The 27,418-nt window shown below is 51.4% G+C and overlaps 1 protein-coding gene across 1 annotated transcript in view; it reads right to left on the reverse strand.

Moving 5' to 3' along the window:
- Nucleotides 1-27,418, reverse strand: part of Col4a1 (collagen type IV alpha 1 chain) — a 108,828-nt gene that overhangs the window by 14,683 nt on the left and 66,727 nt on the right. Inside the window, exons 11-40 of the mRNA XM_051169671.1 lie at nucleotides 26,071-26,106; nucleotides 25,457-25,498; nucleotides 24,445-24,531; nucleotides 23,541-23,567; nucleotides 23,335-23,385; nucleotides 22,689-22,733; nucleotides 22,549-22,602; nucleotides 21,705-21,746; nucleotides 20,305-20,389; nucleotides 19,925-19,960; nucleotides 18,974-19,138; nucleotides 17,546-17,641; nucleotides 16,261-16,344; nucleotides 15,721-15,791; nucleotides 11,580-11,771; nucleotides 10,901-11,069; nucleotides 8,220-8,312; nucleotides 8,032-8,136; nucleotides 7,262-7,359; nucleotides 6,374-6,524; nucleotides 6,102-6,215; nucleotides 5,329-5,496; nucleotides 5,103-5,192; nucleotides 4,105-4,257; nucleotides 3,849-3,947; nucleotides 3,662-3,751; nucleotides 2,878-3,017; nucleotides 2,343-2,469; nucleotides 2,168-2,248; nucleotides 1,593-1,691 (exon numbers count right to left, since the gene is read on the reverse strand). Coding sequence (XP_051025628.1) covers nucleotides 1,593-1,691; nucleotides 2,168-2,248; nucleotides 2,343-2,469; nucleotides 2,878-3,017; nucleotides 3,662-3,751; nucleotides 3,849-3,947; nucleotides 4,105-4,257; nucleotides 5,103-5,192; nucleotides 5,329-5,496; nucleotides 6,102-6,215; nucleotides 6,374-6,524; nucleotides 7,262-7,359; nucleotides 8,032-8,136; nucleotides 8,220-8,312; nucleotides 10,901-11,069; nucleotides 11,580-11,771; nucleotides 15,721-15,791; nucleotides 16,261-16,344; nucleotides 17,546-17,641; nucleotides 18,974-19,138; nucleotides 19,925-19,960; nucleotides 20,305-20,389; nucleotides 21,705-21,746; nucleotides 22,549-22,602; nucleotides 22,689-22,733; nucleotides 23,335-23,385; nucleotides 23,541-23,567; nucleotides 24,445-24,531; nucleotides 25,457-25,498; nucleotides 26,071-26,106 — 2,890 coding nt within the window. The remainder of the gene's footprint in view (nucleotides 1-1,592; nucleotides 1,692-2,167; nucleotides 2,249-2,342; nucleotides 2,470-2,877; nucleotides 3,018-3,661; nucleotides 3,752-3,848; nucleotides 3,948-4,104; nucleotides 4,258-5,102; nucleotides 5,193-5,328; nucleotides 5,497-6,101; nucleotides 6,216-6,373; nucleotides 6,525-7,261; nucleotides 7,360-8,031; nucleotides 8,137-8,219; nucleotides 8,313-10,900; nucleotides 11,070-11,579; nucleotides 11,772-15,720; nucleotides 15,792-16,260; nucleotides 16,345-17,545; nucleotides 17,642-18,973; nucleotides 19,139-19,924; nucleotides 19,961-20,304; nucleotides 20,390-21,704; nucleotides 21,747-22,548; nucleotides 22,603-22,688; nucleotides 22,734-23,334; nucleotides 23,386-23,540; nucleotides 23,568-24,444; nucleotides 24,532-25,456; nucleotides 25,499-26,070; nucleotides 26,107-27,418) is intronic.

A 27,418-nucleotide genomic window follows, 5' to 3' on the forward strand; every position in this document is an offset into this window, starting at 1 on the left:
TACAAGGAACACAGGAGCAAGGTTATGTCCCTGTCCCGTGCAGCCTCCCTAAGGACCTTTCTGCCCAGATCACTGAGGTGCTGGACAGGAATGATCTGCAGGAACAGGTTCACCTCCCCTGGGCACTAGGGCAGAAGGGTAAACACAGTGAGGTCCTGGCAGACGCTACCACATCCTGTTCATTGCTGCCAGAACTGAGAGTTCTCTGTCTAGTTTTTAAGACTTTACCATGCTATCTGGGTGGACACAGGCAGCCATGGTACCCTTAATAAAGCCTCGAACAGGGAGTCCATCAGCCAAGCAGACCCATTTCTGAGACCCAGTGGAGCCCTGAGTGCCGCCTACCCCCAGCTGCCTAAGCTGGAGCTTGGCCCCTTGCTCTAGTCTGCTGCCCCCTGGTGTTCATCAAGAGGCTTCTACTGCATGGCCTTTTCTTGCCTAGTCTTATTTATTATTTGTGACAGGTCTCACTTTGGCAGGCCAGGCTTCTTGCACACCTTTGACGTTTATCACTAATAGAACGGACTGAGCTGAGAACACAAGAGGAGAGCATGGCAGCAGAGGCCAGAGAGTGGCTGGAGAGCTTCAGAGGGCAAGAAAGACAGAGAACAGAAGCAGCAGAGAAAAATAACAGTTGGAAACAGTAGACCCTTGTTGTCAGAATTCCAGGAACCTGCAGTGCTTTAAGAGCCAAGGGTCACAGACACTCTGGGCCTGACAGCTGTGGCACTAGCTGCTGAGGGGCTGAGGGCCCCCACACCTTCAGGAGCTGATATCAGCCGCCGCTGCCGCCGGCTGCTGCCAACCACAGCCGCATAAAGGCAAGGACTGTGAGGGACAGCAGTAGGGGGAGACTCCTACTCTCGGGGTCTATGTGGGCCAGAACAACACCCCCCCAATAAATCATGGGTAGCAACAATTGCTGTGGGGACACACAGACTGGCTTTCCTCAGATGACCATTCACTTCCGCATCCCTCTCAAAGGAGGTGAGAGCAGGACAGAGGGTCAGGCAGCGGGGAAGAGAGCTGGCTGCACACAGCAGTGGGTAGAGAAGGAATTCAGGTTTCCTGAAGATTATCTTTGTAGAGGATGAGAAAGGGAACGGAAGACCGGCCAGCAGTAACAGCGAGGAGCCCCCGCTGCTCCAGTCCTGCCCAGCTCCACCCAGGGTTACCTGTCTCAAACTGCCACTGTTACAGCTGAAAACCAGCAGTCGTGCCAAGGTACAGCTCTTCCATCAGTAACAGGAGCAGAAGCAGGAAGCAGCAATAACTCCCAAGCCCCCAGACCCTCAGAGACCAGGATCCTTTCCCCAACTGGGGGACATGCCGGGCAGAGGAATTTTCTTTTCCATTTTGTTTTGTTTTTGTCATAGAGAACACAGGGGAAACAAAGTGCTGTGCCTATGTCTCCTGGACCCACTCGCAAGAGAAGAGCCGCTCTCTCGGAAGAAACTGGGCATCCCTGCCACACCCAATCCCGTCCCTTGTGTCCACGTCTATGCATTTGGAACTTCAGGGAACACAGCTCGGGTGCTTCTGAACTTGTTCAGCATGGCGTGCAGTCTCTCTGAAGCAGGCAGAGGACTCACCCGTTTCGCCCTTCTCTCCCGCCGACCCGGGGATCCCATCGCTGCCTGGCTCTCCCTTCTGTCCAGCTGGGCCTGTGGGGCCAGGAGTCCCAGGGAGACCTTGGGGAGAAATGGCGTAGTCACTCATGGGGACCCTCTTAGTGCCCTGGCTTCTGCCCAATGACCCCTTTCAGACACTGTACAGAGCTGTTCCCTGCATGAGCCTGACATCTCTGAAGCCAGTTCTGACACTCCTCTAGCAAGATCCTCTCTGCTGTGTGGAACAGCATAAGGCCCAGCCAGGGCTCGCACAGGGAAAGGAGGGAAGTGGCCATCTCATTTCAAAAGCAGCTTGGAGATGCTAGCTTCCCCACCCCACCCCCATCCTGCCAACACCCTCCCCCCATGAACACCCTACAAACCGTGGATTTGAAAGTGGAGGAACAGAACCAGGTAATGCCAGACCCCGAACAGCACAGTAGGGACCGCTCCACAGTGAAGGAGTCTCCCGAGAGGCTAAGACACCCCCCCCCAAGCCCCCATGAAGCCTGGGTGCTCCTCATCCACCTGCCCAAGTGCCAGTAAAGGGTCCCTACCTGCCTCTCCTTTGATACCGGGAATGCCATCCAGGCCTGGGAGACCTTTGTCTCCCTTCTCTCCAGGCAGGCCTGGGCTTCCTAAAGAGAAAACGGAAGTTCAGAAGTTGTGTGCATGTGAGCTTTCCTCATCTGTAACTCACAACACAAAGGTAGCCCAGCACTGCCCCCCTACCTGGATGGCCGATGCTCCCTGGAGAACCTCTTGGGCCTGGGGACCCTGGCATCCCTGGGGTCCCAACACTGCCTTTCTGTCCCTTCTCTCCAGGGCTCCCTGGGAAACCTGTAAGCCCCTGGTCTCCCTGTGAGGAGGAAGCAAGCGTATTAGCTCCAGGTCTGGAAGCACCCTCCAGGTAACAGACTCTGATGGTGTTGAGTATCATGTGGCAGAATTCCATCTGCTAGGCTTTCCAGAAAAGAAATGAAGTCCGTGTCTGAGAGACAGAGCTGACACGTCTCCTTTCCATTTGCCAAGTCCCTCAGCCCACCCCACTTCTTGCTCCCTGGGATATGCAGCCACTGTCACCTCTCACAGATAATCTAGAGTCCCCCCCTGCCCCCCGGGGAGAAAAGGCAGTGCGTAGAAGCAGGAGAAAATGACTGAGTTAGTTGCAAGGGGCTTCGTGTCATGGTTCGTGAATGTGCTGGGATAAGGGTGTGTCTGGAGCATTTCCAGAGACAGAGGAGTTTGCATGAGCAAAGGTGCTCACCTTGTCACCAGGCCGCCCAGGAATCCCAATGCCGGGCAGACCAGACTGCCCTTTCTCTCCTTTAGCCCCTTTCTCTCCAGGTGAGCCAGGGACACCCTGTGAGCCAGGGATGCCCGGCACTCCTTTTTGTCCAGGCATACCTGGTGACACAGACAATAGAACTTGAACTTCATGCCACTAACACTGAACACAAACCACCCTGTCTATCAGTCAGCCAACAACACAGCTGGGGGTCCTCAGGCAAGCTGCCTCAGAGCCACCCTGGGAAATGTTCCCTCTATGCCTTTTAGAGATCATCATTGTATAAAGAGAAAGACAATTCTACCAATGAAGGGCCTTTATGACACCATCAGCTCAGAGGAGTGACTGACAGTCTGAGGGGTCTCACACACATATGTGGGTTTACCGCATACAGACCCAGGTATACAGCCAGCAGCCTATGATATTACACCAAGTAATTGGAGCATCTAACAAAGACTAGGGAAGGGATGGGAAGGCAGGCTTCCAGCTTGGGCTGTCACTCCCCAGCCTGCACTGAGGTCCACTTCCCTGACTAAGCCACTTGTCCATAGGAGGCTCCGACTCCCAGTGTGTATGACATTCATTTTTAGCAGGGATCACAGCGTCATCCAAAAGCCACCCACCCAAGCCAGGAGACTGTACACTGGAGACACGGCTGCCAGGCCCTCCAACCTCCTAGGGAACAGTGCCACACCACAGGCACCCTACCATGCCCACGTGCACAGCGTGTGTTACAAAGACGTTGACTCCACATCCAAGTTACCTGGCAAGCCCATTCCTCCAACTGATCCTTTGGGTCCAGGAAGTCCAGGGGACCCTGGTGTTCCGCTAAGACCTGGGTCACCTTTGGGTCCTACACAGACAGAGGAATTCCCACAGGTCAACATCTATGGAAAGCACAGGGAAGCCGGTTCCTTGACAAGAACTCTGGCCATGCTGTCCACACCTACCTGGCTGTCCGGGGTGCCCTGCCTGCCCATCCTTCCCAGGCACTCCTGGTGTTCCAGGGTCTCCTCGGGAACCTTTATCACCAGTGGGTCCAATTTGTCCTGTATGCCACAGACAAACATAAGTGAGCTCCCCACGTCTGCTTAGGAAGCAACTGTTGCAGAAGAACAGGGGCATGCGGTGTTCATAGAGAAACAGGCTCCGCAGCGAGGCCTGCCTGTCACTTCTGTCCCTGAGGACTCTCCTCCTCCCACTCACCTTTCTCTCCTTGGTCTCCTTTCTGTCCCTTCATGCTGCCCATGTCCACGTGCTCCATCGATCCTGGCATGCCCGGAAGCCCAACGTCCCCTTTATCACCTTTGAAGCCGGGGTCGCCCCTGGGGCCTGAGGAGCCTGGAAGGCCGTGGTCCCCTGTAGAGGAAAGAGCAGCAAGTACTTGGTGAGATCCAGAGCTGGTCTAGTCCGGGGAGGCACTCTTCCCAGCCGGAACCTGCAAAGTTGGGAAGAAACTAGAATGCGCCAGAAGCTGACACTGGTGGGCGAGAATTTGGGTCACGGAGAGAACGTAACTCCAGGGGCGCAGGGCAAGAGAATATAACTCCAGGGGCACACGCCAAAGCCGCTTTCTAAACTTCATTACCTGCTGATAATTCCAGAACATGCCACTTACGTGAACCCCATTTCCCTCCTTCCTAAGCGCCTTTCTCAATCCTCTCTATCCTCTGTCGCTCCCGGGTGCCCCCCAATTGTAAACAATTATATAATGGAGAACTTCTGTGCCCTGACACCAACTTCCTTTTCTATGCCTTATGTTTACAGTCAGCTCCTTTTTTAAAAAAAGAAGAGGATTTTGGATCTGTTTCAGGGAACAAGAAATACGAGCTGGGCTTGCCCATGAAGAGGGCTCTAGCAATATGGTTCTGAGGACTCAGGACTTGCTCTCCCAGTGTTACTGGAGAGTCCATAGTTCCTTGCAGAGAGGAACTCAGCTGTTCCAGTCTCCTGCATACCAGCTCGGTAGCCACAGCACTGCACACCCACGTTCCATGCTGCACGGAGGTGAGTGCATAGATGCCATCCCTCTGAGAGAGGGGTGTCTCCCAGCCCCTTGGGCTGCCTTCTGCGTTTCTTCCATCTACTTCTTAAAGCTAAAAGTGACGGCTGACAGCGGAAGAACTCCCCAGCGCTCTCAGGAAATAAAGGTACAAGGCGATACAACACGCCACGGCTGGCACGCTGTCCGCCCTCCTACCTACCTTTTTCTCCAGGTAACCCTGGGGTGCCTGCTGGTCCTGGTGAGCCTGGTTGTCCCGGGGTTCCCATGACGCCCATTTCGCCTTTAGAACCTGCGGTCAAAAGGAATGCTCAGAGCATGCCCCTCCACAGACCTCAAATGGCAAATACCCAGGAGTCGGGAGAGCAGGGAGAAAGGAAGCCATGTTTCTTCTCCAACAATCCAGGAAACGCCCAGACGTCACTTACCTGGGTATCCTGGGACTCCAGGAGTCCCCTGCTGTCCAGGGAGACCAGGGAGCCCTGACTGTCCTATAAGGCCAGGGAGCCCTTGAGAGCCTTTGTCTCCTTTGGGGCCAGGCATGTCCAGTCCTGGAAAGCCAGGGAAGCCTTTTTCTCCTTTGACTCCAGGTGGACCTGAGGTTGGACAAAGGGAGTAAGTTATGGAATGTTCTGGAATGGACTTTATCCTGGGGCATGCTTTCTGAAGACAGCGTGTGAACGTGCCATCATTGGGGTCCTGAATGATGCCCAGTGCTCAGGGTAAGCCATCTCGAAAGAGAGAACCCTTCTCTCCCAGCCATCGTAATCACCATTAACCCCTGTAAAACCCACTCGCCCCTGCCAGTGCAGGCTAGTTTTCACTGGATACTCTGCCCTTTCACCCCGGTACTAACATAGTCCTAGGATTATTGGTACAAGGACAAAGACAACTAGACAAAGAATCAATTAGTTTAAATTACCAACAACTTAGTAAGGCCACTAATGAAGATAACAGGTAGAGGAAGACATTATGTTAAATAAAATCTTAGGTGCTACAGAGCCTGTAACAGATTTCCTTGACACATTAACCAGACTCAGTGGGAGGAAATAACGGGCATCTGTCAGGTTTAGATTAAGCAAACAACCAACCATTTTTATAAACTATAACTTACCCGCCTCTGCCCTTATTTTGGCAACTGTGCTAACCTCCCCTTTCACCCCACACCTCACAGGCTCTGAAGAAGGGATAATGACATCACCTGATGACCCTGGTGGTCCTTGCCCTCCAGGAGGGCCCATGGCACCTGGTGGTCCTATCCCTGGAACCCCTGGTGGACCTGCAGGGCCTTGAACTCCGGCAGGTCCCGGGTCACCTGTCAGGAAGGACGGGAATAAGTTGAAGGCTAGAGTGCATTTCATCCCGTACACCATCCAGACACTGACATAAAACCCTCACAGAATCTCACCACCCACCCCATCAATGTGGCCTGCGTGCATGACACATACAGCCAACAGACACCTGACACATTACCTCTGATCCCCTGGAGCCCAGGGGGGCCGATCAGCCCTTGTTCTCCAGGAAAGCCCGGTCTCCCGATGCTGCCCTTCTCTCCAGGTGTCCCAGGAATGCCTGGAAGGCCTGGCTGCCCTTTGAGTCCTGGGAGCCCGATGCCAGGTTCTCCCTGGAAATCCCCAAGACACCAGAAGCAAATGAATCATCACTGTTGGCTCAGCACTGTCACCTGCCACACTTGCTTGTACTCAGGAGAATGAAAACAAGCCCAGACTGGTCCCATCATGGGCAATGGTCCAGAGCCCTGAGCCCTTCCCCCACTTCACGTTTATGCCTTCCAGAAGTTTCCTCTAAGCAGTAAAGGTAAGCATGACAACCAGTCACCCCCCAAAACATCCATCCAACCTAAGGAGATGCAGAAAGTGGACTCTGAGGGGGTGAGGAAACTGTTAAATCACACAGCACAAGGTTGGGCCAGCAACATGTCTACCCAGGGCATGCTGGGCAAAGTGGGGAGGGGGGCTGTTTCTAGTTGTCACAGTTGGAAGGAGCTCTGTGGGTGCCAAGAGTAGAAGCCGGAGACCCCTTTGCTAAAGGCCACCAGGGTGGCCCTCACAGCCACAGCAGCCCTGACTGGGACGTCCTATGTGCTGCCCTCCCAGATGACGGATTCCTTTTCTGACAGTGGCTCTCAACTGTCACTCACAGTTAGAAACACAGTTCACGCTGGGACCCAGCAAAGAGGCAAGAAGTGTTCACAGAGCTGAGACAACTGCTTTCCCTCTGCCTCTGTACACTATGTCATTAAAAAAATAAATAAACTACCCTACAAAATTAATAATCCACATATCATATGCCCAGTTAACAAGGGTGAGGACCAGGCAGCCTGGGCAGGTCAGTACCCACCTTCTGGCCTTGTGGCCCTGGGTTTCCAGGTAAGCCATTAAACCCAGGGCGACCTGGACTCCCAGGAAGGCCGGTGTCTCCAGGCAAGCCATCAACACCTGTTGCAAAAAGCAGAGAAAACCATTACTGATGCAAGGGTCCTCCCCGCACTCCTAACTTGTGTCAGTGACTGTCAAACTGGGAGACAAAACCTCTCGGCATGTCTGTAAAGGGGCTTCTGAGCTGCTGAGGTGAGGCAAGAAGACCCGCGGTGGACGTGGGACCATCGCATGGGCTGTGTCACTGAATGAATGAAAGGGAGACAGTTAGCTGGGCCCCAGCACCCATCTCACTCTGTTCCCTGACAGTGTGAGCAGCCAGGCCTTCCTCACCCTGATGTACCCTCAAGTGTAAGTCAGGACAAGCCCTTCCTTCCTTCCTTAACTTGCTTTTGTCAGTGATTTTTGTCAGAGCGCTGAGCGATGTAACTAATATGTAAGGGAGAAGCAGTGTGTGGCAATGTATGTATTCCTCGACTCCACCTGTGTCTGGAGCAGCCCCTCTATGCAAGACGATGCCATGCCCATCAGCCAATTGCCTGAGGTGATGGGTTCACTGCCACGTGAGTGGCCTAAACACATGGAGGGGCTGAGGGTGTCAGAGCCTTCTCCTTCTCACAGGTTCCCATGAGGCAGATACCAAGACTCTCACCACAGGCCAGTCATTAAATGACAGGACGCCCTTCCCAATTTGGTCTCCTGGCCAGGGTCACAGCTTCACACTAGGCTCACCTTTGGGCCCGGGAAGCCCGGGAAATCCAATCCCTGGCTGGCCCACAGCACCCTTTTCTCCTGGGATGCCTGGCCGTCCTGGGATTCCTGGGAGGCCTCGGTCACCTGTGGTGAGAAAGGCGAGTGGTCAGTATGAGACATGCCTAAGGGAGCCCTTGGTAGCCAGGCAAGCTAAGCTCCAACAGTACCTTGTGGCCCAGGGAACCCAGGGGATCCTGGGAGTCCTGCAGCTCCAGGGGGACCAGGGAGTGGGACAACCTTTCCTGCTTCACCCTTTGGACCTGAGGGAGGAAATCAACAGGATCATATATGGGCATTGTCACATCTCAGCCTTCCTGAAGACAGCATGGGTGATGTCATGCCTCAGCAATCTCTCAGTACAAAGAAGCCACCACTCCCCCAGCTGAGGCCTGCATTCCCTCAGGACACACAGGCTGTGGCCACCACTCCCCCAGCTGAGGCCCCTCACCCTCTCAGGACATACAGACTGTGGCCACCACTCCCCCAGCTGAGGTCCTGCACCCTCTCAGAACACACAGACTGTGGCCACCACTCCCCAGCTGAGGCCCCTCATCTTCTCAGGACACACAGGCTGTGGCCACCATTCCCCAGCTGAGGCCCCACACCCTCTTAGGACACATAGACTGTGGCCACCACTCCCCAGCTGAGGCCTGCACCCTCTCAGGTGCATAGGCTGTGGCCACTACTTCCCAGCTGAGGCCCTGCACCCTCTAAGGACACATAGACTATGGCCACCACTCCTCAGCTGAGGCCTGCACCCTCTCAGGACGCACAGACTGTGGCCACCACTCCCCAGCTAAGGTCCCACACCCTCTCAGGTGCACAGGCTGTGGCCACCACTCCCCACCCTCTAAGGCACCCTGAACCCCTGCACAGAAAAGCCCTTGGGTTTCTCATTTCTTCATTGCATGTCTAGAATCTCAACCAGAGATGCCCACGATGTGTGTCACCAAATAACCAAAATGTTTATTTGACTCCGGATTCTATAAGAATTTCACCTTCAAGGCCTGGAGAGTTGGAAAATCTCCCATAACAAAAAGTAAGGTGGCCCTGGGTCATTTCTTGATTATCTTATCCAAAAAAAAATAAAAATAAATAAAAACCAAAAGACAAGAGTAACAAACACACAAACAAAACCCCAAACCACTCTATTTTCATTCCAGCAGACAGAATCTTGCTTTCCACCTAGCTGGGATTTGCACCTGCTCACGAGAGCATAAAGGTAAGTGGGTGACTGTGTACCACCTCACTCCCACAGTATCACAGTCCTAGGGCCCCTGGGGTAACACAAGCATCTCCACTTTCAGGCCCCACTTCTTCCCAGTTAAGGCCCAGAGTCGCTGCTGTTCAGAAAGGCTCGAGGCTTCTCTGAGCATGCACAGGGATTCCTCAGGCCAGCACAGGAATTCCAGATCAAGGGACCCTCCAGGAAAGGCTGGTCTGCCTCTCACCACAGACTGTGAGAACCAGCTGACCCCGGTACACATCTGCTAGCCATGAACCCCTGGGATCCGGGCTTTTATGGTCACCACATAAACACAGCCCTGCAGATCAAAGGTCAGCTTTCGGATCCAGAAGCTGACAGGGTCAGGAGGGCAAGGAACTCTCCAGAATGTGGACAGCTGGTCAACAAAGCCAGCAGCGCCTCCTTCTAGACCCTTCTTCCCTGTGGTGCCTGGATCCCCGAGGATCCACGCTGCTGATTCCTTGCCAATCTGATTAACTCCTTCCTTGGCTTCTACAAGCTGTTGATTTGAATTCAGAACCACGAGGAAAAGTAATGGACCGCTCTCTCTCTCTCTCTCTCTCTCTCTCTCTCTCTCTCTCTCTCTGGTCTTCCTAAGCCATTCCAATCTTCCCCTTCTCCAGCGGAGGGGTAAGTGAGATGCTCTAGGTCCACCTTAACAAAGTACAGCTAGCAACAGAGTTGTGCTTACTGTGCTACCCCAGACTTCACCCTTGAAGACGGCTAAAGAAACCAATGTCCCTAATGAGGACCGGAACTGATGAAGCCTGGGCTACTGCCCCTGAGTAGGGAAGCCATCACCAGAGCTGTGAGGGCAGAGACACCCTGTAACTGTGCCTGCACAGTCCTTCCTGGCCTGTTCTTGGTCTCCTTACCGCTGTTTTTGATCGCCCTGAATCCTTCATCGACCTTTACAGCTTCTTAAGTCCTTCCCAGTACATACATTTACTTCCTCCTCTGTGGCAAGCCACTTCTGGCCTCTACCCTCACTGTGCAAGGTTGCCTCATGCACGATAAGCTTGCTCGGGCCAGCGTGAAGTCACATTTCCAAGCGCCCACTTATGCAAGGCAGAGGGATGCACCTCCCCTGAGTCCAGCCACCCTCAGTCACCCTGGGACCGATGACATCCTTCCTGTAGATTGTCTAACAAATTCTGCTAGAGAGCACGAGAGGGCAGGTGCTGAGGGCTTTTGTTTTGTTTTGTTTTGTTTTTCACGATGCTTAGGGTTGGTACATAAACTACTCAAAAGACAGCCAGCAAGCGACCTAAGCCAACCAGGGACTAAGACTGCAAGTAAGATGCCTGAACATCAAGGGAGAGTGAACATTATACTGCTTGGAAAAGCAGAAGCCAAAAGGAGCAGAAAATGGATTTTAAAATAAAAATGGCTTCCTGTTTCACCCACTCCTACCCGAGAGGCTGACTTGAGCTGGTCTGTGGTCTCTGCATGAGCTGGCACAGTAAGAAATGAAGCACACAACACTAACAGACTTGTCCAGTCACGTCCCTCATGTGGGGACAAGTGGACACTGTGTACCCTGCATCTCTGATGCCAGTGTCTGTGACCTTCAGTTTCCCCACTCAGGTCCTGAAGTCTCACCTGGAAGGCCTGGGGACCCTGGGTTTCCAGGAAAGCCTGAATGTCCTTTTTCACCAATGGGACCAATGGAGCCGATTCCTGGGGGCCCTGGGGGGCCGATGTCACCACGACTCCCGGGGAAGCCAACGCCTCCAGGTGGACCGCGTTCTCCTTTCAATCCTTCCAAACCCTGAGGAGACAAAATGGCAGGAAAGGTTGTCTAGAGACAACGCTGATTTCTGAACCTGTTTCTGTGTCATCCTCAGCAAATTTGTGACAAGAGTCTAGCCAGCTGGCACCGTTTACTACCTCGCATGACACCAGGTCAACTTGGAGTTAATACGTAACACCACTACTCCTCCCCCTAAGAGGTTGTCACAGCCAGAGGTCTAGGATCCTGTACTTCAAACAATGACAGTGTGCTGTTAGCTTTAGACTTTTTTCCCATGAAGGATATGAGACAGGAAAACTCATCTACTCAGTCCCCAAACATCAAAGAGACTCAGCCATCTGTAACCCGTTATACAAGTCTACACCACTAACCCTGTATGTACTGACGTACGTTGGCTTGGGGGCCATGAGGCAAAGTCTACGCCATCTGAGGCAGGCCCCATAGCTGTGACTCTGAACGCTCACTTCTCCACTCTTCGCAGATTCCCCATTTGCAAAGCACATGTTCCAAGTCTGGAAATGAACCTACCGGGGACCCTTTGGGTCCAGGAAGTCCTGGGTGGCCATCTCTTCCAGGAGTTCCTGCTCTTCCTGGCATGCCCGGCTGTCCTGGGAAACCTGGATCTCCTTTGTCACCCTTGAGTCGCATGTCGAAAAATATCTCGCCAGGCTCTCCCTTAGCTCCAGGCTGGCCCATAAGCCCTGGTACACCTTGCGGGCCCTACAAAGGCAAAGCATTCCGTGACACTTAGAACCTACTGTGGGATGCATCAGCAGCCGCTCAGTCTTGGAGCTGAGGAGCCACCCTCCTGGGAACCACCACATCTTTAGATGTCATGCAGATGCCAGTCAGCAGGTCTGTGACAAAACCCTCAGCATCGGCAGCTTTCTTAAAGCCCCTTACTTTGTTAGCCGTTCGACATGGGACAGAAGAGACAGGGGAGTAACACTGAACACAGCTTTGAGAAATCCCTCCCTCAACAACTGCCAGGCTTCTTGGAGAACACCTTGGCAACTGTTGGAGCACTGCACATGTGTGGCTCCTGAACCAGGAACTCCAGGCGCTTGTGACTGAACGCAGAGGCAGCTGAGACGGCTTGAGAGCTGGGGCTGCCATTGTTCACCCAGTCTGGGGGTGTTCACTGCTGAAGCTGCCCAGGTTTCCTCTCCGCATTCACACCCCGAGGCCCGGAAGAGATAAGGGCTTCCAGGGCACCGGCAACTGGGAAAACCCAAGGAAAGGAGCCCAGAGCCAGCTCATTAATTGGGTTTTTGGGAAGCTATTTGGACTTTCCCAAGACTATGTCAAGAGACACATGAGAGTATTTTTAGCTCCTGGAAGTTAAGTCGACAAAGAATGCCTGCACCCCTGCCCCTCCTCTTCCAACTGCCTTGAGAACAGGGGCGCCCAAAGGAAAGCAACACAAAACAAAACAAAACAAAAAGTTTCTATTGTTGGTCTCCTGGGCATGAGAAAGGCACATCAGGCTCACTGAGGACCTGGAAGAGTCCCAGCTCTCCATAAGTCACTTTAATTTAATGTCTTCATAAGCTGCATCAAGGGGCCCTGTGGTTGAGCGTGACCTGAAATCACAAAGCATTGTGTGTGCCCACCTGCATACTTCTCCAAGGAAGAGGCTAGAAGACCACTTCCGGGCAAAATGTATGCAGAAGTCATATTTTTAAAAAAAAAATGGTGACCACGGGTCACACAGGAGTGGAGGACCCTAAGGTAACCATTCCTTCATCACAGCTCTGTAAGGAAAACATGGGAGCCTCAGCCAGCAGAGAAGTGAGCCATGGAGCTGGGACCAGCCAGCCAGGAAGTATAACAACTGGACACAAAAGCCAGTGCTCCAGGCTGCACCGCCTGCCCACTGTCCCCACACTCCCTACGCACTGCTGAGGGAGGGGTGTTACGTTGTACACCCTCCTGGCCCACACAGGGAGGGGACTTGAAAGGCTCAAAGTCCATCTAGTCTGAGACTAATGCGTAATGGATAGTACACTTTCCTGTCCTCAGTGCACTCCCAAAAGCCAAAAGCACACAGGCTGGGGGTCAGCGGGAGTTTTGCTCAGCCAACTGTGCCCCATAGAGCCATGGGCTCACCCAAGAAGGGAGGGTCTCAGCAGCTCCCCTCTGCTCCATGCTATACACTTTAAATATTTAAACAACTGAAAAAGTCAGTTCTTCAGCCACGCTGGCCACATTTCGAGGGCTCATATGTGCCACCACTGGCCACTAGCCACCAAGCTGAATAGTAGTATAGCGTACATCTACTGCAGCAGAGACTTCCACTGGACAGTAACCTATGGGCTAGGCTAGCTAGACTCTGGATATGAGATTGTATGCACAAGTCTAAAGAATGGAAAACAATTCTTCCTGCCAGCCACATGCTGGAAGTATTGGCAGACGGCTGCAGAAGCTTCAGTGTTTCATCAAATGGTAAGGGATACAAACAAAGCCTTTCCTTGGACACCTGCACCTTTTCTACCATGTTGTATGTCTGTCATTGAAGAGACCAGCAGCTTCACTGAGATGATGTGTCCATGGTCCTGTCCCTCCCATATCTGACAGACTCCAGGAGAAGACCCAAGGTTTTTCATCCACCTCCTTGATTTCTGGGACAAAGATACTAAGGATTTAGGAGGAGAATCTTGCTTTCTCTAATTTCTTTTTAAATTTATTTCATGTATATGGATGCTTTGCCTACACATATGACTATGTACCACATGAGTGCCTGGTGCCCATGGAAACCAGAAAAAGGCATTAGATCCTCTGGAGCTGAAGCTATAGATAGTTGTAGACAGCCACATGGGTGCTGGGAATTGAACTCAGGTCCTCTGGAAGAACAGCTAGTGCTCCAATGATGCTAAAAGTCTCAGCAACCTTTTGGGCACACAATATCCTGATCTGAGATACTTTTGAAAAGATGCTCCATCCAAAGTCTAGTTGACCCATGTCCCCTATAGGACCAATCGCTTCCCTGACCATGTCCCTTACAGGACCAATCACTGCCCTGAAAGCCTGGACTTCCTGCTTTAACCAGGAAGACAGGACACCTGTGCTGTGTTCTTCTGACAACACTCACTTAGGCCCTGGGCCTAGTCAGACACAACACATTTTGGCGGATGGCTGATTGGTCCCAGTGCCTGTAAGGTCCCACTGCTCATCCCTAAAACCAAATACTTGGCTTTCAAAGGCAAAGGTCACAAAACACCATCTAAACAGAAGGAGAGGCCTCTCGCTGTCACACGTGTTCAGTTTATCCCATGTCCCTCTGTTCCATACCTTCCAGCCTCTAGCCGTGAGGACCACATCTGAAGCTGTGGTCTAGATTCAAATAAGGGAAATGGTTGCTGTCCTGGAAAGCTGTACACATGTGCCCCGCCATCACCTCTCTCCCTCCTCCACCCCCACCCTTCCCCCCCAACCCCCACCCCCATGCTTGAAAGGCTGTGCTCAACTTGGTCAAGTCAGGTTCCTGAACAGGAGGGAGCATTTGTGCTGTGGAGGTTTGTTCTCTTCTTTAACCTGATGACTCCCCAACTGCCCCTCTCCCTCACTTCTTGAATTTTCTGTGATATCTTGGGTCAGGAGCTGAAGGCCTGGCCCAGGTTATAGCTGGAGCAGAGGCAAGAAGGACCCGCAGGACAGCTGGGCAGATAAAGGAAGAAGGCGATGTGCCTCCTTCAAAGTTCTGCTCACTTTGATCCCCACCGCGGGATGCTATTTGAACTTCTCTGCTTAGAGCGGTCCTTAACAGTTGTGTCTTCTAACTCAGCCCCCGAGGCACCAGCAGCATTCTGCAGCCCAGAGCTGGGATCTGACTTCAAAAGCAGGGAGCCACTGCAGCGTTCTGACTGCCTCCCTCCTACTTTGACTCAATTCTGCCCTGGCCTCCTCAAGAGATGCTTCCAGCAACATCCAAAAGCAGTGGAGAATTCTAAAAGGGTTTCATCAGAAAAGGGTAAGGTCAAATATCTAACTTTTGATTTCTAGCAAAAAAGAAAAAGGGGCTAAAAGGAATTAGAGAAACTGGCAATGCTTACAGAGCCTGGGCGAGGGGGAGAGGGAAGGGAGGAAAAGCTTGCAAACAGACCAAGAATGACTTCTCTCAGAACAAAGCCAAGCAGGAGGAACCCTGTGCAGCTGAAAGCTTTCATGTTTGTCCCTATGAGTTTAGGTGGATTCGCCTACAGCCTGGAAAAGCCATCTACAAAATAGATGCCAGTTACATGGAATGTCAGCTCCTTCCCTCCCTCTCTCCCTCCCTCCCTCCTTCCATCCCTCCCTCCACAGAAGCTCTTGAGCTGAACTCATCCTTGGCAAGATTTGAGATCACATGGGGATTGCCACAAGCAGTGGTCACAGAGAGAGATGGCCACTGCTGGCACCATGTGGACCTGAGACCCTGTGACCAGGATGCTGGCAGCCCAATGCCTGAACACTGAAATGCTAGCAGTGAGGTGAGATGGCTTTGGGAACATGGACTGTGGGTCTAAATCTCCTGTTCTCTGGGTCCTGCATTTGAGCATTAAAAAGGGATGCAGCCACAGCCTGGAGCAGCTCCTGTGACACGCTGGAGCAAGCCCGATGAGAAGCCATGACTGCGGTTCCTACGGCGATGACCTCAAACATGAGCATGCTCTGCCAGTGGTGCACTTACCGGCATTCCTTCAAGGCCATCCTTGCCAGGCTCACCTCGGTCACCTTTGGCCCCTGGCTGTCCAGGGAAACCTTAGAAAGAAACAGGCGTACAGCAGCTGTGAGACAACTCTCCCAAACCCCTTTGCCCCAAGACTTAAGCGCATTAGAGTCTTTCTGTGTGGTGGACTGTCATTTGAGGACCACCTCGGCAGTCGATAAGTAAAACGCAAACTCCCAAGATAGGCTCAGAGAGGCAATCATGAGCCTTTGTGTGCAGGCCACTGAGACAGGACGCTGCCCTGTCCCCCACCTGCAACCCCAACAGCCTGTGAGACAGACCCGCTAGCCTTCCTTGAGCTAACTGGCTATAGAGCTGGAAGAACCACTGCACATCCTCCTGTTATCAGGAAAGCACATGCCACCACTGTGGCAGGTGGCCTTGACCATGGCCAGTGATGACAGGATTTCATCCTCATCGCCATGCGTCTGCATTTGCGGGAGCTGGCACCTGACCCCAAGGCCATCTCTCACGTGTTTCCTCCCATGCCCTAGCACTTACCAATCTCTCCTGGGGGCCCCTGTGGCCCAGGAGGGCCTCGGAGTCCTTCTGTATCACAGGCGAGGCAGCTCTCTCCTTTCTGGCCTGGAAGAGGAAACATAGGGTGCTTAATATATGATTAATGTGTGATGTGCAAACAAATGGCTCTGCGGTGCTCTGAGAGTGGACACAGGAGAGAGTCCTGCAGATGTTCCAGCCAGATTCTTCCCTTCTCCATCATCACTCTGGTCCATAGCACTGCCCACTAGTGAGATGACCTCACATCCATCCCACAAGGCCCAGGCTCAGTCCCCAGTATCACACACGTGTGCACGCACGCACGCACTCATGCGCACACATACACACATACATACAACATACCACACGTACATATACACACGCACACATACACGTGAACACACACACACGCATAGACACAGACGCTCACACACTGAATTTTAGGATTCAGAGAATGGACAAGATTTTAGCCTAAAGAACCCCAGACATTGGGTCCATCGTAAAAATAGGTAGCTCATGTCAGTAAGTAGTGACCTGTGGTGAGGAGAGTTATATGGCTGCCCTAAGAAGCCCTCTGAAGCACTTTTCCATGCAGCATTTAGACTTCTAAAGAGCCAAAATTCTTTATAGGCCAAGCCAGAAATGGTCAACCATGGGGCTGTTTTTATGAGGGCCCCAGTTTGTTCTGCTCCAAGGTTAACAAGCACATAAATATTGGAATGCCATTGTTTATTTCCAGCTAAGTCAGTGCTCGCACTGTTAATGTGGCGACAGACCCCGGTCTCCGGAATCCAGTGGGTAAAGAGATAAATCAGTGTCCTGCATTGACATCACAGAAAACACTTGAAAGGTTAGAGATAAAGCCGAGAGCCCACAGCAAAGCCGGGTAATCCATCTGTGGCAGTCTGTCCCGTTTGCGCGAGCACTTGAAAGGTCGTCAGTGCCCCATGTATAGACCCCTGATTGGCTCAGAGGAAGGACGTGACTCCAAGAGCTCATGTGGTATCAGTTGTTAATACAACAGCAAGACTATATTCTCGGCTCTGGGAAGGTGTGGTGGACAGTCATCTGGCCACCATGGCAGGTCTCTCCACGTCCCATTCCCCATCACAGCTGAGCTGAGGATATGTCTTGTTGGGAGCAGATATGAAAAGGCCCCTGATAAAGCAATGGTAAATGGGCCTGCACCCGGCCCTAGTCTGGCGAAACCGAAGCCAGCAGGTGGGGGACACTGATCACCACAAACACAGCTGCCACCTAAAAAGTGAAACAAAGTAGAATTTCTTACCTTTCTGTCCAACTTCGCCAGTCAAACCTGGCTGTCCTGGAGTCCCAGGAGGACCCTGGTCCCCAGGTGGCCCGGGCTGACACTCCACGATGCCATCTGAAAGTCATGTTTAAAAACTGTAAGCCATAGCCAGGCTTTCCTATTCTCTCCTAACCTGACCCTTGATTACAAAAACAAAATAAGTCAGGCTGATTTGAATGTTTATTTTCCTCCTTTTTATTATTATGATAATTTATTCAGATTATATACCGATTGTTTTTCCCCTTACTTGTATCTTCCTGCTCTCACCATCCCTCCCTCTTTCTCCTTAGCAATGCAATTCTCATGTTCTTCTAAAAGAGCCTGTGATTTCAACTTGCAAAACAAAGCCAACATATATATAGAAAGAGAGCGGTTGTGGATGGAATGTCTCCAGGGTGGTCAAACCTTATCCTCATTTTCCACATTTCAAAAGTCAAAAGAGAAGGAAGTTCCATAAAGCCAGATACAATCTGTCCGCTCTCCTGTTGGGAATTCACATTAGCCCTTTCCCAAGGGAGCTGCCTGTCTGGCCTCGTCACCCCCCTCAGCCCTTATCTGTCTTCCTTGCCAGCCTTGTCCTGGGAACTTCCTTCCCACTCAAGAAGATGGACTTGAGTTCCTGGAATCAGGAGCATCATCACGGGAGGTCAAGTTCACAACTCAACCGCACACACAGCTTCCACTGCTGAGCCCCCCTCTACAGCCCACAATGCTCATCAGCCTCGGATCCGGTTCCTGCTGCAGATAACCCATAGCTCATGCTGGTTTTAGGCCAGAGGCACCCAACACACTGCTCCCACTGATATAGGAAGTCTGCTATGTTCCCACTGACCTGGTTGACTTAAATCTTCTGGAACTTAACACTGAGATGTAACAAGAATAAATTAATTAAAAAAAAATTTTTTTAAGTCTTCTGGAACTTTCTTATAATTATTGGACTGAGATTACAGCATCACAACTAGCCAGCCACGGGCGTTCACTCCATGCCTAGCTTTTGTTGAAAGCTGATGTAGGAAAACTCTATGGGATTCTCCATCTAGACTGCATTATACCAGGGCATATTCTAGTCCAATTTGTCCCCACGTGGACCCTAAGTAGCATCATGCACAATCTCTCTACATGAAGCAGAATACATTCAACTGTCAATCAAAGCCAAACAAATCAGCCTACTTACCTTTAACCTCAGATGCCAGGAGACTTAGAGCTGGTTAATGTGTGGCCTATTTGATTGTTACTGATTGAATTTTGCAACATAGTTAACTTTGTAAAACTACTCAAGCAAAAAGTGCGTAACCCGTGCTGGGAGGCCCAAGCCTTTTCACCACAATGCTTCGAGAAGCAGTCACAGTCCCCATCCAGCTCCGCACCGCGTGCCTGGCATCTGACAGGACACGCATGGCCACTTACTTGTGTGGCCTGGCTGCCCAGGAGGTCCAGGAGGACCAGGAGGCCCTGGGGCTCCATCTCTTCCACTTGGTCCTGGTAAAGACACGCCTGGAAATCCTTGGTCACCTTTTTGTCCTCTTTCGCCTGGGAAGCCAGGAGCACCAGCCTGGCCTGGAACAGGGAAGCCTGCAATGCAACAGGAGCTCAAGTAAATAGCCTGAAGGCAGAGTGAGCCGCAGTGAGGAAACTCTATCCTCTATCCAAGGCAAAATGGCCACTTGGATCCCCAGTGAGGGGGTCAGCCTGGGGGCTTCAAGCCTGGCAAAGCTCAAAGACAAGGTGACAGGTCTGAAACTGCGGAATCCACTCTGTCACCCTATATGCTGAGGTGCTAAGGGGCCACACAAGGTGACCTGATGTTGCCCAGAAGGCAACATGGTGGACTCTGAGCAGTGCAGCTCAGGAAGCTACACACAGCCAGCCCTGCTGTCCTGGGAAAGAAGAGCCACGTGCGGATCACACTGAAGATTCTGGAAGTCCCAGAACAAGTATAGAACAGAAAGATGCTGCTGGAGGAAGGCAAAGGGATGCTGTGGCACGCGCCCATCTTGGAGAAATCACAGCCCAGCAGCTTGGAAGAACTCTGGCAGAGCTCAAGACCTACGCAAGGGCAATATGTGCATGCAGAAGGCCAGCCCAAAGGACAAGTCAGTGTCCCTCGGGAAGCAAGGATCTGCTGTCTGCATGCATGCTTACAAGTGGGGAACGGCACGCTAGTCTCCGTCTACATAAGGCGAACACACACACACACACACACACACACACACAAGGGCACACTGGGTCTAGCTAACTAAAGAGACATAAAACAAGCTGTTGCCTGCCTTGTGCACATACACAGTGTGTGTGACAAACACACGGGGCCCAGACACTGTAAAGAAAGTGCAACGCTCTGCAAGAAATGAGGGTTCTCACCTGGAGGGCCTGGCTGGCCTTGGATCCCAGGGAAGCCTGGAAAAGGGAAGAGAGGATTGGACAAAGTGAGTCAACTTCACTCGTGTGTGGACGTTTCTGTTTCTCTGCCACACTTGGGCCAGGGCTACTTAAAGGCACCCACAATCTAGGATGGGAAGACAGAGTGTGTGTGTTGCGGGGAGGGCAGGTGGCCCAGAACATCCCTACAGAGGTACCATCCTCAGAAAGCAACAGAGTGAAAAGGGCTCTCAGACACCTCATAACAGCAAGGTTGGAGAGAGGAGAGAAGGAAGGAGGGGGGAGGGGACAAAATGGGGGACAGGGAGGCAGTGGGGAGAAGGGAGGGGAAGCAAGGAAGCAGACAAGCCGCAGCAGCCTACCTTTAGGGCCAGGCTCTCCTCTTAATCCCGGTGTTCCTGGGTAGCCTCGCTCTCCTTTCTCTCCCAAAGGCCTGGTACCTATCACCTGCGTTAAAGCACGGGCCACTGCTCATATGGGGGTAGCTGGCACCACGCTGTCCTGTGTACTGTATGTACTACCTCACGGAACAGGGCCGCAAAGCCGCAGCGGCAGTGTGTGGGGATCCCGGGAAAGGCCTGGAGAGCTACAGAGTATCAAGAGCCACTTCCTGTTGAACTGCCCGGCAGTTTATACAATTTCCCCGGCAGCAGCGATGGTCTCAGTCAGTCAACTAAGGCTTAGTCTAAAATGTGCAAATGCAACGAAGCTGTGGAAATGCACAGCTTGCTTTACGGGCCACAGAGGAAAGCCCTTCAGTCTCTTCCGATGCACAGGGCAGGAACGCACGGTGGGGTTTTTTCTTCCCCTTTTACTGGAGGATATTTTATTCCTTCCTTTCTCTAAAAGCCAAAGGGGGCACTTCCTAGAAGTCAAGGGGGCACAGACCAGGAAGAAAGCACTGCCAACCTCATCAGGAAAGCGAAACCTGGCTCACCATGATCCTGACTCACCACAGTGCAAGGAAAATGGCAGAATGAAGCCTCGACATTCTTTCTCTACACTGTCCCTCTGTGTCAATAAGTGAGCGGTTACTGCGTAGAGTCCCGCTAGGCAGCTTTGATTCAGCCACTCTCCGACATGTATGTACATCAGGAATCTCTATATATCCCAAGGCATGCAAATTTTGTCAATTAAAAATAAATAAAGTTAAAACCTTTAAAACTAACTAAATAAGATGTGTTGATGGGGCTGAGGTGAGCTGAGACTCTGCCAGCCCCCAGGTGACAGGAGAGCCCCAGGAATGCCGGGCACAGGAGGCACGCAGAGGACAGCAGCCCTGTTGCTGAAATGTGGCCTCGGGAGTGATTACTCTGGCCCCTAAGCCTTCACTCACACAGCCAGAGGCACAGAGCACACCCACTGCGTCAAAAACACTTTTGACCGTAACAGCTGAAGTGACAGTGGGTCCAAATAAGTACGACCAAGGAGTGAGCACCACTTGGAAAACAAAAGTTGTATTTGCTAGAACAGTCAGGGGATGGCTGATCTGCTTCTTTTACTAAATCTTCCCCATTTGGACAATTAAAAAAAATAATAATAAAAAAAAAAACAAGTTTCAAAGCAGGTTGCTTAGGTTTTCCATGTGCAAAGTTTTTCATTTCCAGAGGTTCGAGGATATGTAAAAATGCTACAAGTGTGATAGTTAAAATCAGAGGCAATTATTAATCATTTCGTATGACAGGCACCCACTTCAGATAAGGGGCAGCTGCAGAGTGCCCCATGCAACCCGGAGCCCTTCTCAGCCACACTCGTTACTTACAGTTCCAGGGGGGCCTGGAAGTCCAGCTTCACCCTTCTCTCCCTGCAAGACACATGCGCAGTTATTTGCAGCCTTGCCGTATAGCTGGCTGTGCAGAAAGCTGGCCAGGAATTCTCTTGTAAAATAGAAATTGGTCCTACACCGCCCCCCCCCAAAATTGTTGTGCTTTCCCAACCTGGGAGAGCTCTGGGACTGGCTCGGCTACTCCATGGTCATCACAAAAAATAGGAGCACAGCTTGTCTGCATCCCACAAAAGTGGCATAGAGATAAAGACATCTACACCGCCTAAGCAGAAGGCTGAAGAGACAGCATGCACCCTCCCAGGTGGCAGCCTTCTCGAAGGACCGCCGGAGAGCCTTGAAGAGGCAGAAGGGTGCTTCTCTAAGTTGCTACAAAGCACAGTTTCTAGCTCTAATCCCTTAAGGCATCTCCTTGGGGTTCTGGTGTCTGGGTTCACACTGAAAGCCCCAATAGGAACTCCAGTGTCGGCCTCAGACAGCTTTAGAAGTATCCAGAACCCAGTCAGCAGCAGAAGGGACGGGTGTTACAGACACTACATGTAACTAACTTATGGATGTCCATGTGGGTCAGAGTCTCCTTATTTTATTAACGGAGCAAGACGTGGGCCAAAAAGACAGAAGCTTGACCAACTGTGTCACGTGATAGTCATCTTTTAAATAATTTGTCAGCTATGGAAAATTCAACCAACTGTTGAATCCATACAGAGCAGAAATATTTTCCCTTTGAGCTCAGAGTTCTTTATTCCTGAAAATAAATGAGCAAGATTCGAGGATAAAAAAAAAACCATTAAAGGTAAAAACTCAAAACGATGTCACCACGCACCTGCGGGCCCTGCCGGCCGGGGAGTCCTGGATACCCGGAATCACCAGGGAAGCCCTAAAAGGAAGGAAGATGCAGGGGTGGTCACGGAGGGGGGACACTAGCCCTTGTCCACTCAGAAACTGCAGAGGGAGGAGACTCACCGGGCTCCCTTTCTCTCCTTTCTCGCCATCTTTTCCAGGTTTTCCCTGTACACCAAAGAGACAAACATGAGTGTTTCACAGATGACTATGGCCACACCACAGCTCTGTTTAGCTCTCTCCCTAGTGAGGTACAAGACAGGCGGAGAAGAGGACCACATGAGCTACTACTAGGTCACCAGAGAGGACAAGCAGAGTGCACACGGCTACAGAGGTCAATGTCTTAGCCACCAAGGGGTCATTTTGTCATTGGCAGTGAGCACAGAGGCTGAAATGCAAGGCTGCTTCTTCCGACACGGGACTTCAGGGAAGCGCCAGACGCTCCCAGCATCTGGCAGCTAGGCAGATGTCCCACCACCCGCTGTCCAGATAGCGAGAAGCACATAAGCCTGTCAGGGCCCCAACCATGCACACGTGTGGCACAGGAGGGAGCAAGGGTTCAGGAACACCCTCTCTGACCACACAAGACAGGGAGGGGTCCCAGGGGGTAATTCTTGCAAAGCCCCCTTCCTAGGAGGCTCAGTGGTGTCTGAAGAGGGAATCAGAAAACCCTACAGATGCCTCCGCCCTTCCCTTCATTTCTGTGAGTCTGGGGGCTAGAAGGAAGCGTGTTCACAGTGAGGAGGGGATCGCTCTGGGAAGCACTCACCCGAGGCCCCTGCTTGCCAGGTTCACCTTTCTCTCCCTTTCCTGGTATTCCCTTAAGAGACAAGAGGAGGAGGACTTAGATTGGCTGATATATGCAAACGCAGCATGGAGCCGGACTGTGCTGGCGTTGGTAGGAAAAAGCAGCACTGAAACTTATCAACTTTCATATAGAACTGATAAAATGGCAAAGAGGAGGACAGAGCTCACCTGGAATCCGGGTTCACCTTTCTCACCCTAAAAGAATTGAGGGATTGGGAGAGACAGTTCAGTACCACTGGCTTCATCACCCATCTAATAAGCTATATCACACTTTCCTTGTTTTTCTTTCCTTCCTCTCTCTCTCTCTCTCTGATTTGCTTTTCTTTGAGATGGGATTGTTTCATGAAGCTCTGATTAGCCTGGCATATAAGCCAGAACTTGTGGCAATCCTCCTGCGTCAGCGTTCTTACTGTTAGGATTACAGGGGTGCACAGTTTTTCAGATGCTACATTGAACACTTTTTTTTTTTTAAATCCAGGCTGCAGAGATGGCTCAGCCGCTAAAAGCACATGCTCTTCTTGCGAAGGCCCTGAGTTTAGTTCCCAGCACTGTATTGTGCTGCTGACAGTTGCCTGTAACTCCAGCTGCAGGCAGGGGCAATGCTTCTGGCCTGTGTTAGCACCTGTGCACATAAGCACAAACTCACTCGGAGACACGTACATGTGCATAATTGCAAAAAAAAAATCCATTTTTACCCATATTTACAAAAGATGCACACTGACCTCCAGTAATCCCTTCCAAGCATAATTTGGGCTACGGTCTGATATGACCTTGGTGAAAGAATGGGCCGTGGCCTCCTTCAATCTGTCATCCAGACCCCTCTTACCCATACTGCCTTTCACCAGGGCCAGGCTTATCTAAGAACCTCTGTTAGGTCAAGCAGGACAGAACATTCCCGAGCCAACCACGTGCAGGCAGGCATGTCTGCTTCCAAAGGATGTCTATAAACCTACTTCCCAGGGCAAGACTGATTATGGCTGGAAAATCTGAATTTTAATCTAGCTTCTCTTTGTCTCTCAGAATTTGTTGAGAAGCAGAAAGCAGACATCCACTGAACAGAGCCCAGGCATACCTTTTCTCCTGTCGGGGCAAAGTCTCCTTTTTCCTTAACTTGTGCCTGTCCGGGTACTCCAGGGGGACCACTGACCCCTTGCTCACCCTGTCATGTAAAGTTTGGAGGTTGATTAGATATAAAAATAGAATAAAGGCTGAGATAGGATAGTAAAAGCCTGGAGTTAAACACTAGCATGTCATCTTCCCTCGGCAAAACCCTTGGCTTCTGTAGGAAAGTGGACAAGGGAGTGCCTACAACCAGAGAAGTGTGTTTCCCAGGCTTAGGAGCCTGCACAGCTGCAGGACACATCTGTGCATGCACCTGCACATAGCTGTACCACTGTGTCAGTGAGAACACACAGCAGCTGATAGGAGCTTGGCAGGAGAGGGGATATTTTAGGTGAGCCAAAAATAAAAGAACGCTAGGCTTCCTCTTACTCACACACCCTGACAGCTGGGCACACTTGGAATTAAAGTCAGCCAGAAATGAGTGAGGGCCAAAGGCCGGAGTCCAGGATCTGTCCAGGCCCACCATGTCTGGTACCTACTGGTGGCAGACGCTCATACCAGCTTGGCAGAGACAGGCAGCTACTGTGATAATGCCACTTTGTCCTACCCAGGGATACTAGGAAGGACAACACGGGACCAGGTGTCCACTGTATGCCTTCTGGTCAGTCTTCACCATCCCATCCCCCACCACTTCCAAGGCACACATCCTTGGTGCTCATCTGGTCCCTGAGAAGGTTACCCCCTGCATCATGCCCACCTAGCAACTGCTGCCATCATGGATAGGTTTAACAGAGCTATTCTCCTAAGGAGGCAAGTTTAAATTTTACTCTTTTGAAATAATTTCGAGATCTGATGACTGTGTTGACTGGGCCCTGTGTTCAGATAAGGAGAAATGGAGTCCTGTGCCACTGGGTGCCACAATCAGCCTCACTTTTTGGGAAGGTGGAGTAACGTCTGTAATCCTAGCAGCTCAGCTATGTCCCCACCAAACTCAAGAACAGGCAAGTGGGGGACACACTTACCTTGTCACCTTTTGGTCCCTGGAAACTGGAGCCCATCTGACCCTGCGGGTTACAAAGTCCTCTTTATTATTAAGGCCATCTGTCACCTTGGCCAGCCACCCTAAACACCCACTCTGATGGGGCAAGACGTGAGGGCCAGGCATCATGAGCTTAGCAAGGAAAGTCGCGCTAGATGCAATGACTGTGCAAAGATGTTCACAAATATTATAATAAATGGGTTAGTAAACGTAGGGGTTTTAAACTCTTGGTTCAGAAAAGTAAGGGATTGAGCAATGAATCCAAAGTAACAACTAAGGGATGAGTGGAGGGTCTCGAGGATGGTGATGGTGATGAGGATGAAGGTGAGGACGAGGATGGTGATGATGATGGTGGTGGTGATGGCGATGAGGATGATAGTAGGTAGATAATAGGCAATAAATGACTGGCAGATGACAATCAATAGAGAGAGATGGGCAGACAATGCATAGATGTATAATACTGACAGGCGGTCCCATGCGCGGGTAAGGATGAGGCAACTTTCCAGAGCTCTGTCCAGTGACTTCCAGAGGGCATTATAAAATCTCACCACAGCCCTACACTAACGCTGAGAGGAATCAATAAGAAAATGTCTTTACCTTTTCTCCAGGTGGGCCAGGCGGGCCTGGAGGACCCTGTAATAGAGAGCATTTTAATTAAATAATATTCAAAACCAGCCATGACCTGGAAGATCTCACACACACACACACACACACACACACACACACACACACACACACGGCTTTTGTGAAAGGCTTGGGTGGTGTAACTGAAAGGTGACTGCATCACAAGGGTGCTTAACCACTGATGTGCTCTTGTGGTGGCAGAGGGGGCCCTGGAGGACAGGAGTCACTAGGGCGGTTCCTTCAAAGGAAGCATCTTGTCCCCCTACACTTTCCTCTTCCTCTACTGTATATGACCCAATTGCATATAGTTGTGTTCCCCACTACAGTGCTCTGCCACCTCACAGGCTCAGAAGCCACAGAACCTAGGGCCACGTGGACTGAACCCCTGAAACCACGAGCCAAGACGAATCTTTCTTCCTTGTAAACGGTTTTCTTCAGTTTGCCCTTTCCTCACTTGTCCTAGCAAAGGAAAACAGCCCTCTGCACTCTGCTGTCAGGAGGATGGTGCTTATCACACAGACCTAGAAAGCTTTGGAAACAGCCAGCTACGAGTCAGGAGAACCAAGAAGTGGGGTGGAAATCCCTCAAAGCCTGAAGCCTGCCCGTGGGTGCTGATGGCCTAAAGGCACCCGCCTTTGCTCCAAGCTGGGGTTGCCCTCACAGGAATAGCTGTGGTCCACTTTAGACACAAGCATCTGCCTTGAAGACATGATTCTTCTGGGATACAGACTGTGGCAATGCCAAAAACAAGGCCCCACATTTGCAAGAAAATTTCACAATCCCACAATCGTTTTGGTTTTTTTTTTTTTTTTTTAAAAAGGAAAAGCCAGCTATTCTGTAATATAAAAGTAAGTCCACGGATCCACACGAAGGCGAATGGGTTCTAGCTACACATGTGGAGAAAAACAATATGAAGAGAAAAGAAAAAGCTTGTAGTATAAGCCTGGGGCTCTCTGACAGGGGCTCAGTTGGGCTGCAGACAGGCCACTGACTCAATCATGTCTGCCCATCCTTGCACACTTTGTGCTGTCAAAATGAGGGGGTGAAGAAAAGCTTCTCTCCTGTAAATATCATCATCTGTAGAGGCAATGGGCGGAGCCCCAGTGTCACCTCCAGGTGCCCCACCCACCTCAAGGTCTTCTCCAGGCCTGTGCCTGGATCCTAGGTGGCCCCGAAGTTCCAATGTGCCCCTGCCTCTACAGCCCACCTCTCCTGCACAAAGGGCAGAGCCCACTCAGCGACCTTCAGCCTTGCTTCCTCAGTGGCTGGACAGACACACAGACAGGTGGTCTGTCCCAGGATGTCTTGAGGGTTCACAGGA

The sequence above is a fragment of the Acomys russatus genome, chromosome 27, assembly GCF_903995435.1.
Source record: "Acomys russatus chromosome 27, mAcoRus1.1, whole genome shotgun sequence".
NCBI lineage: Eukaryota > Metazoa > Chordata > Mammalia > Rodentia > Muridae > Acomys > Acomys russatus.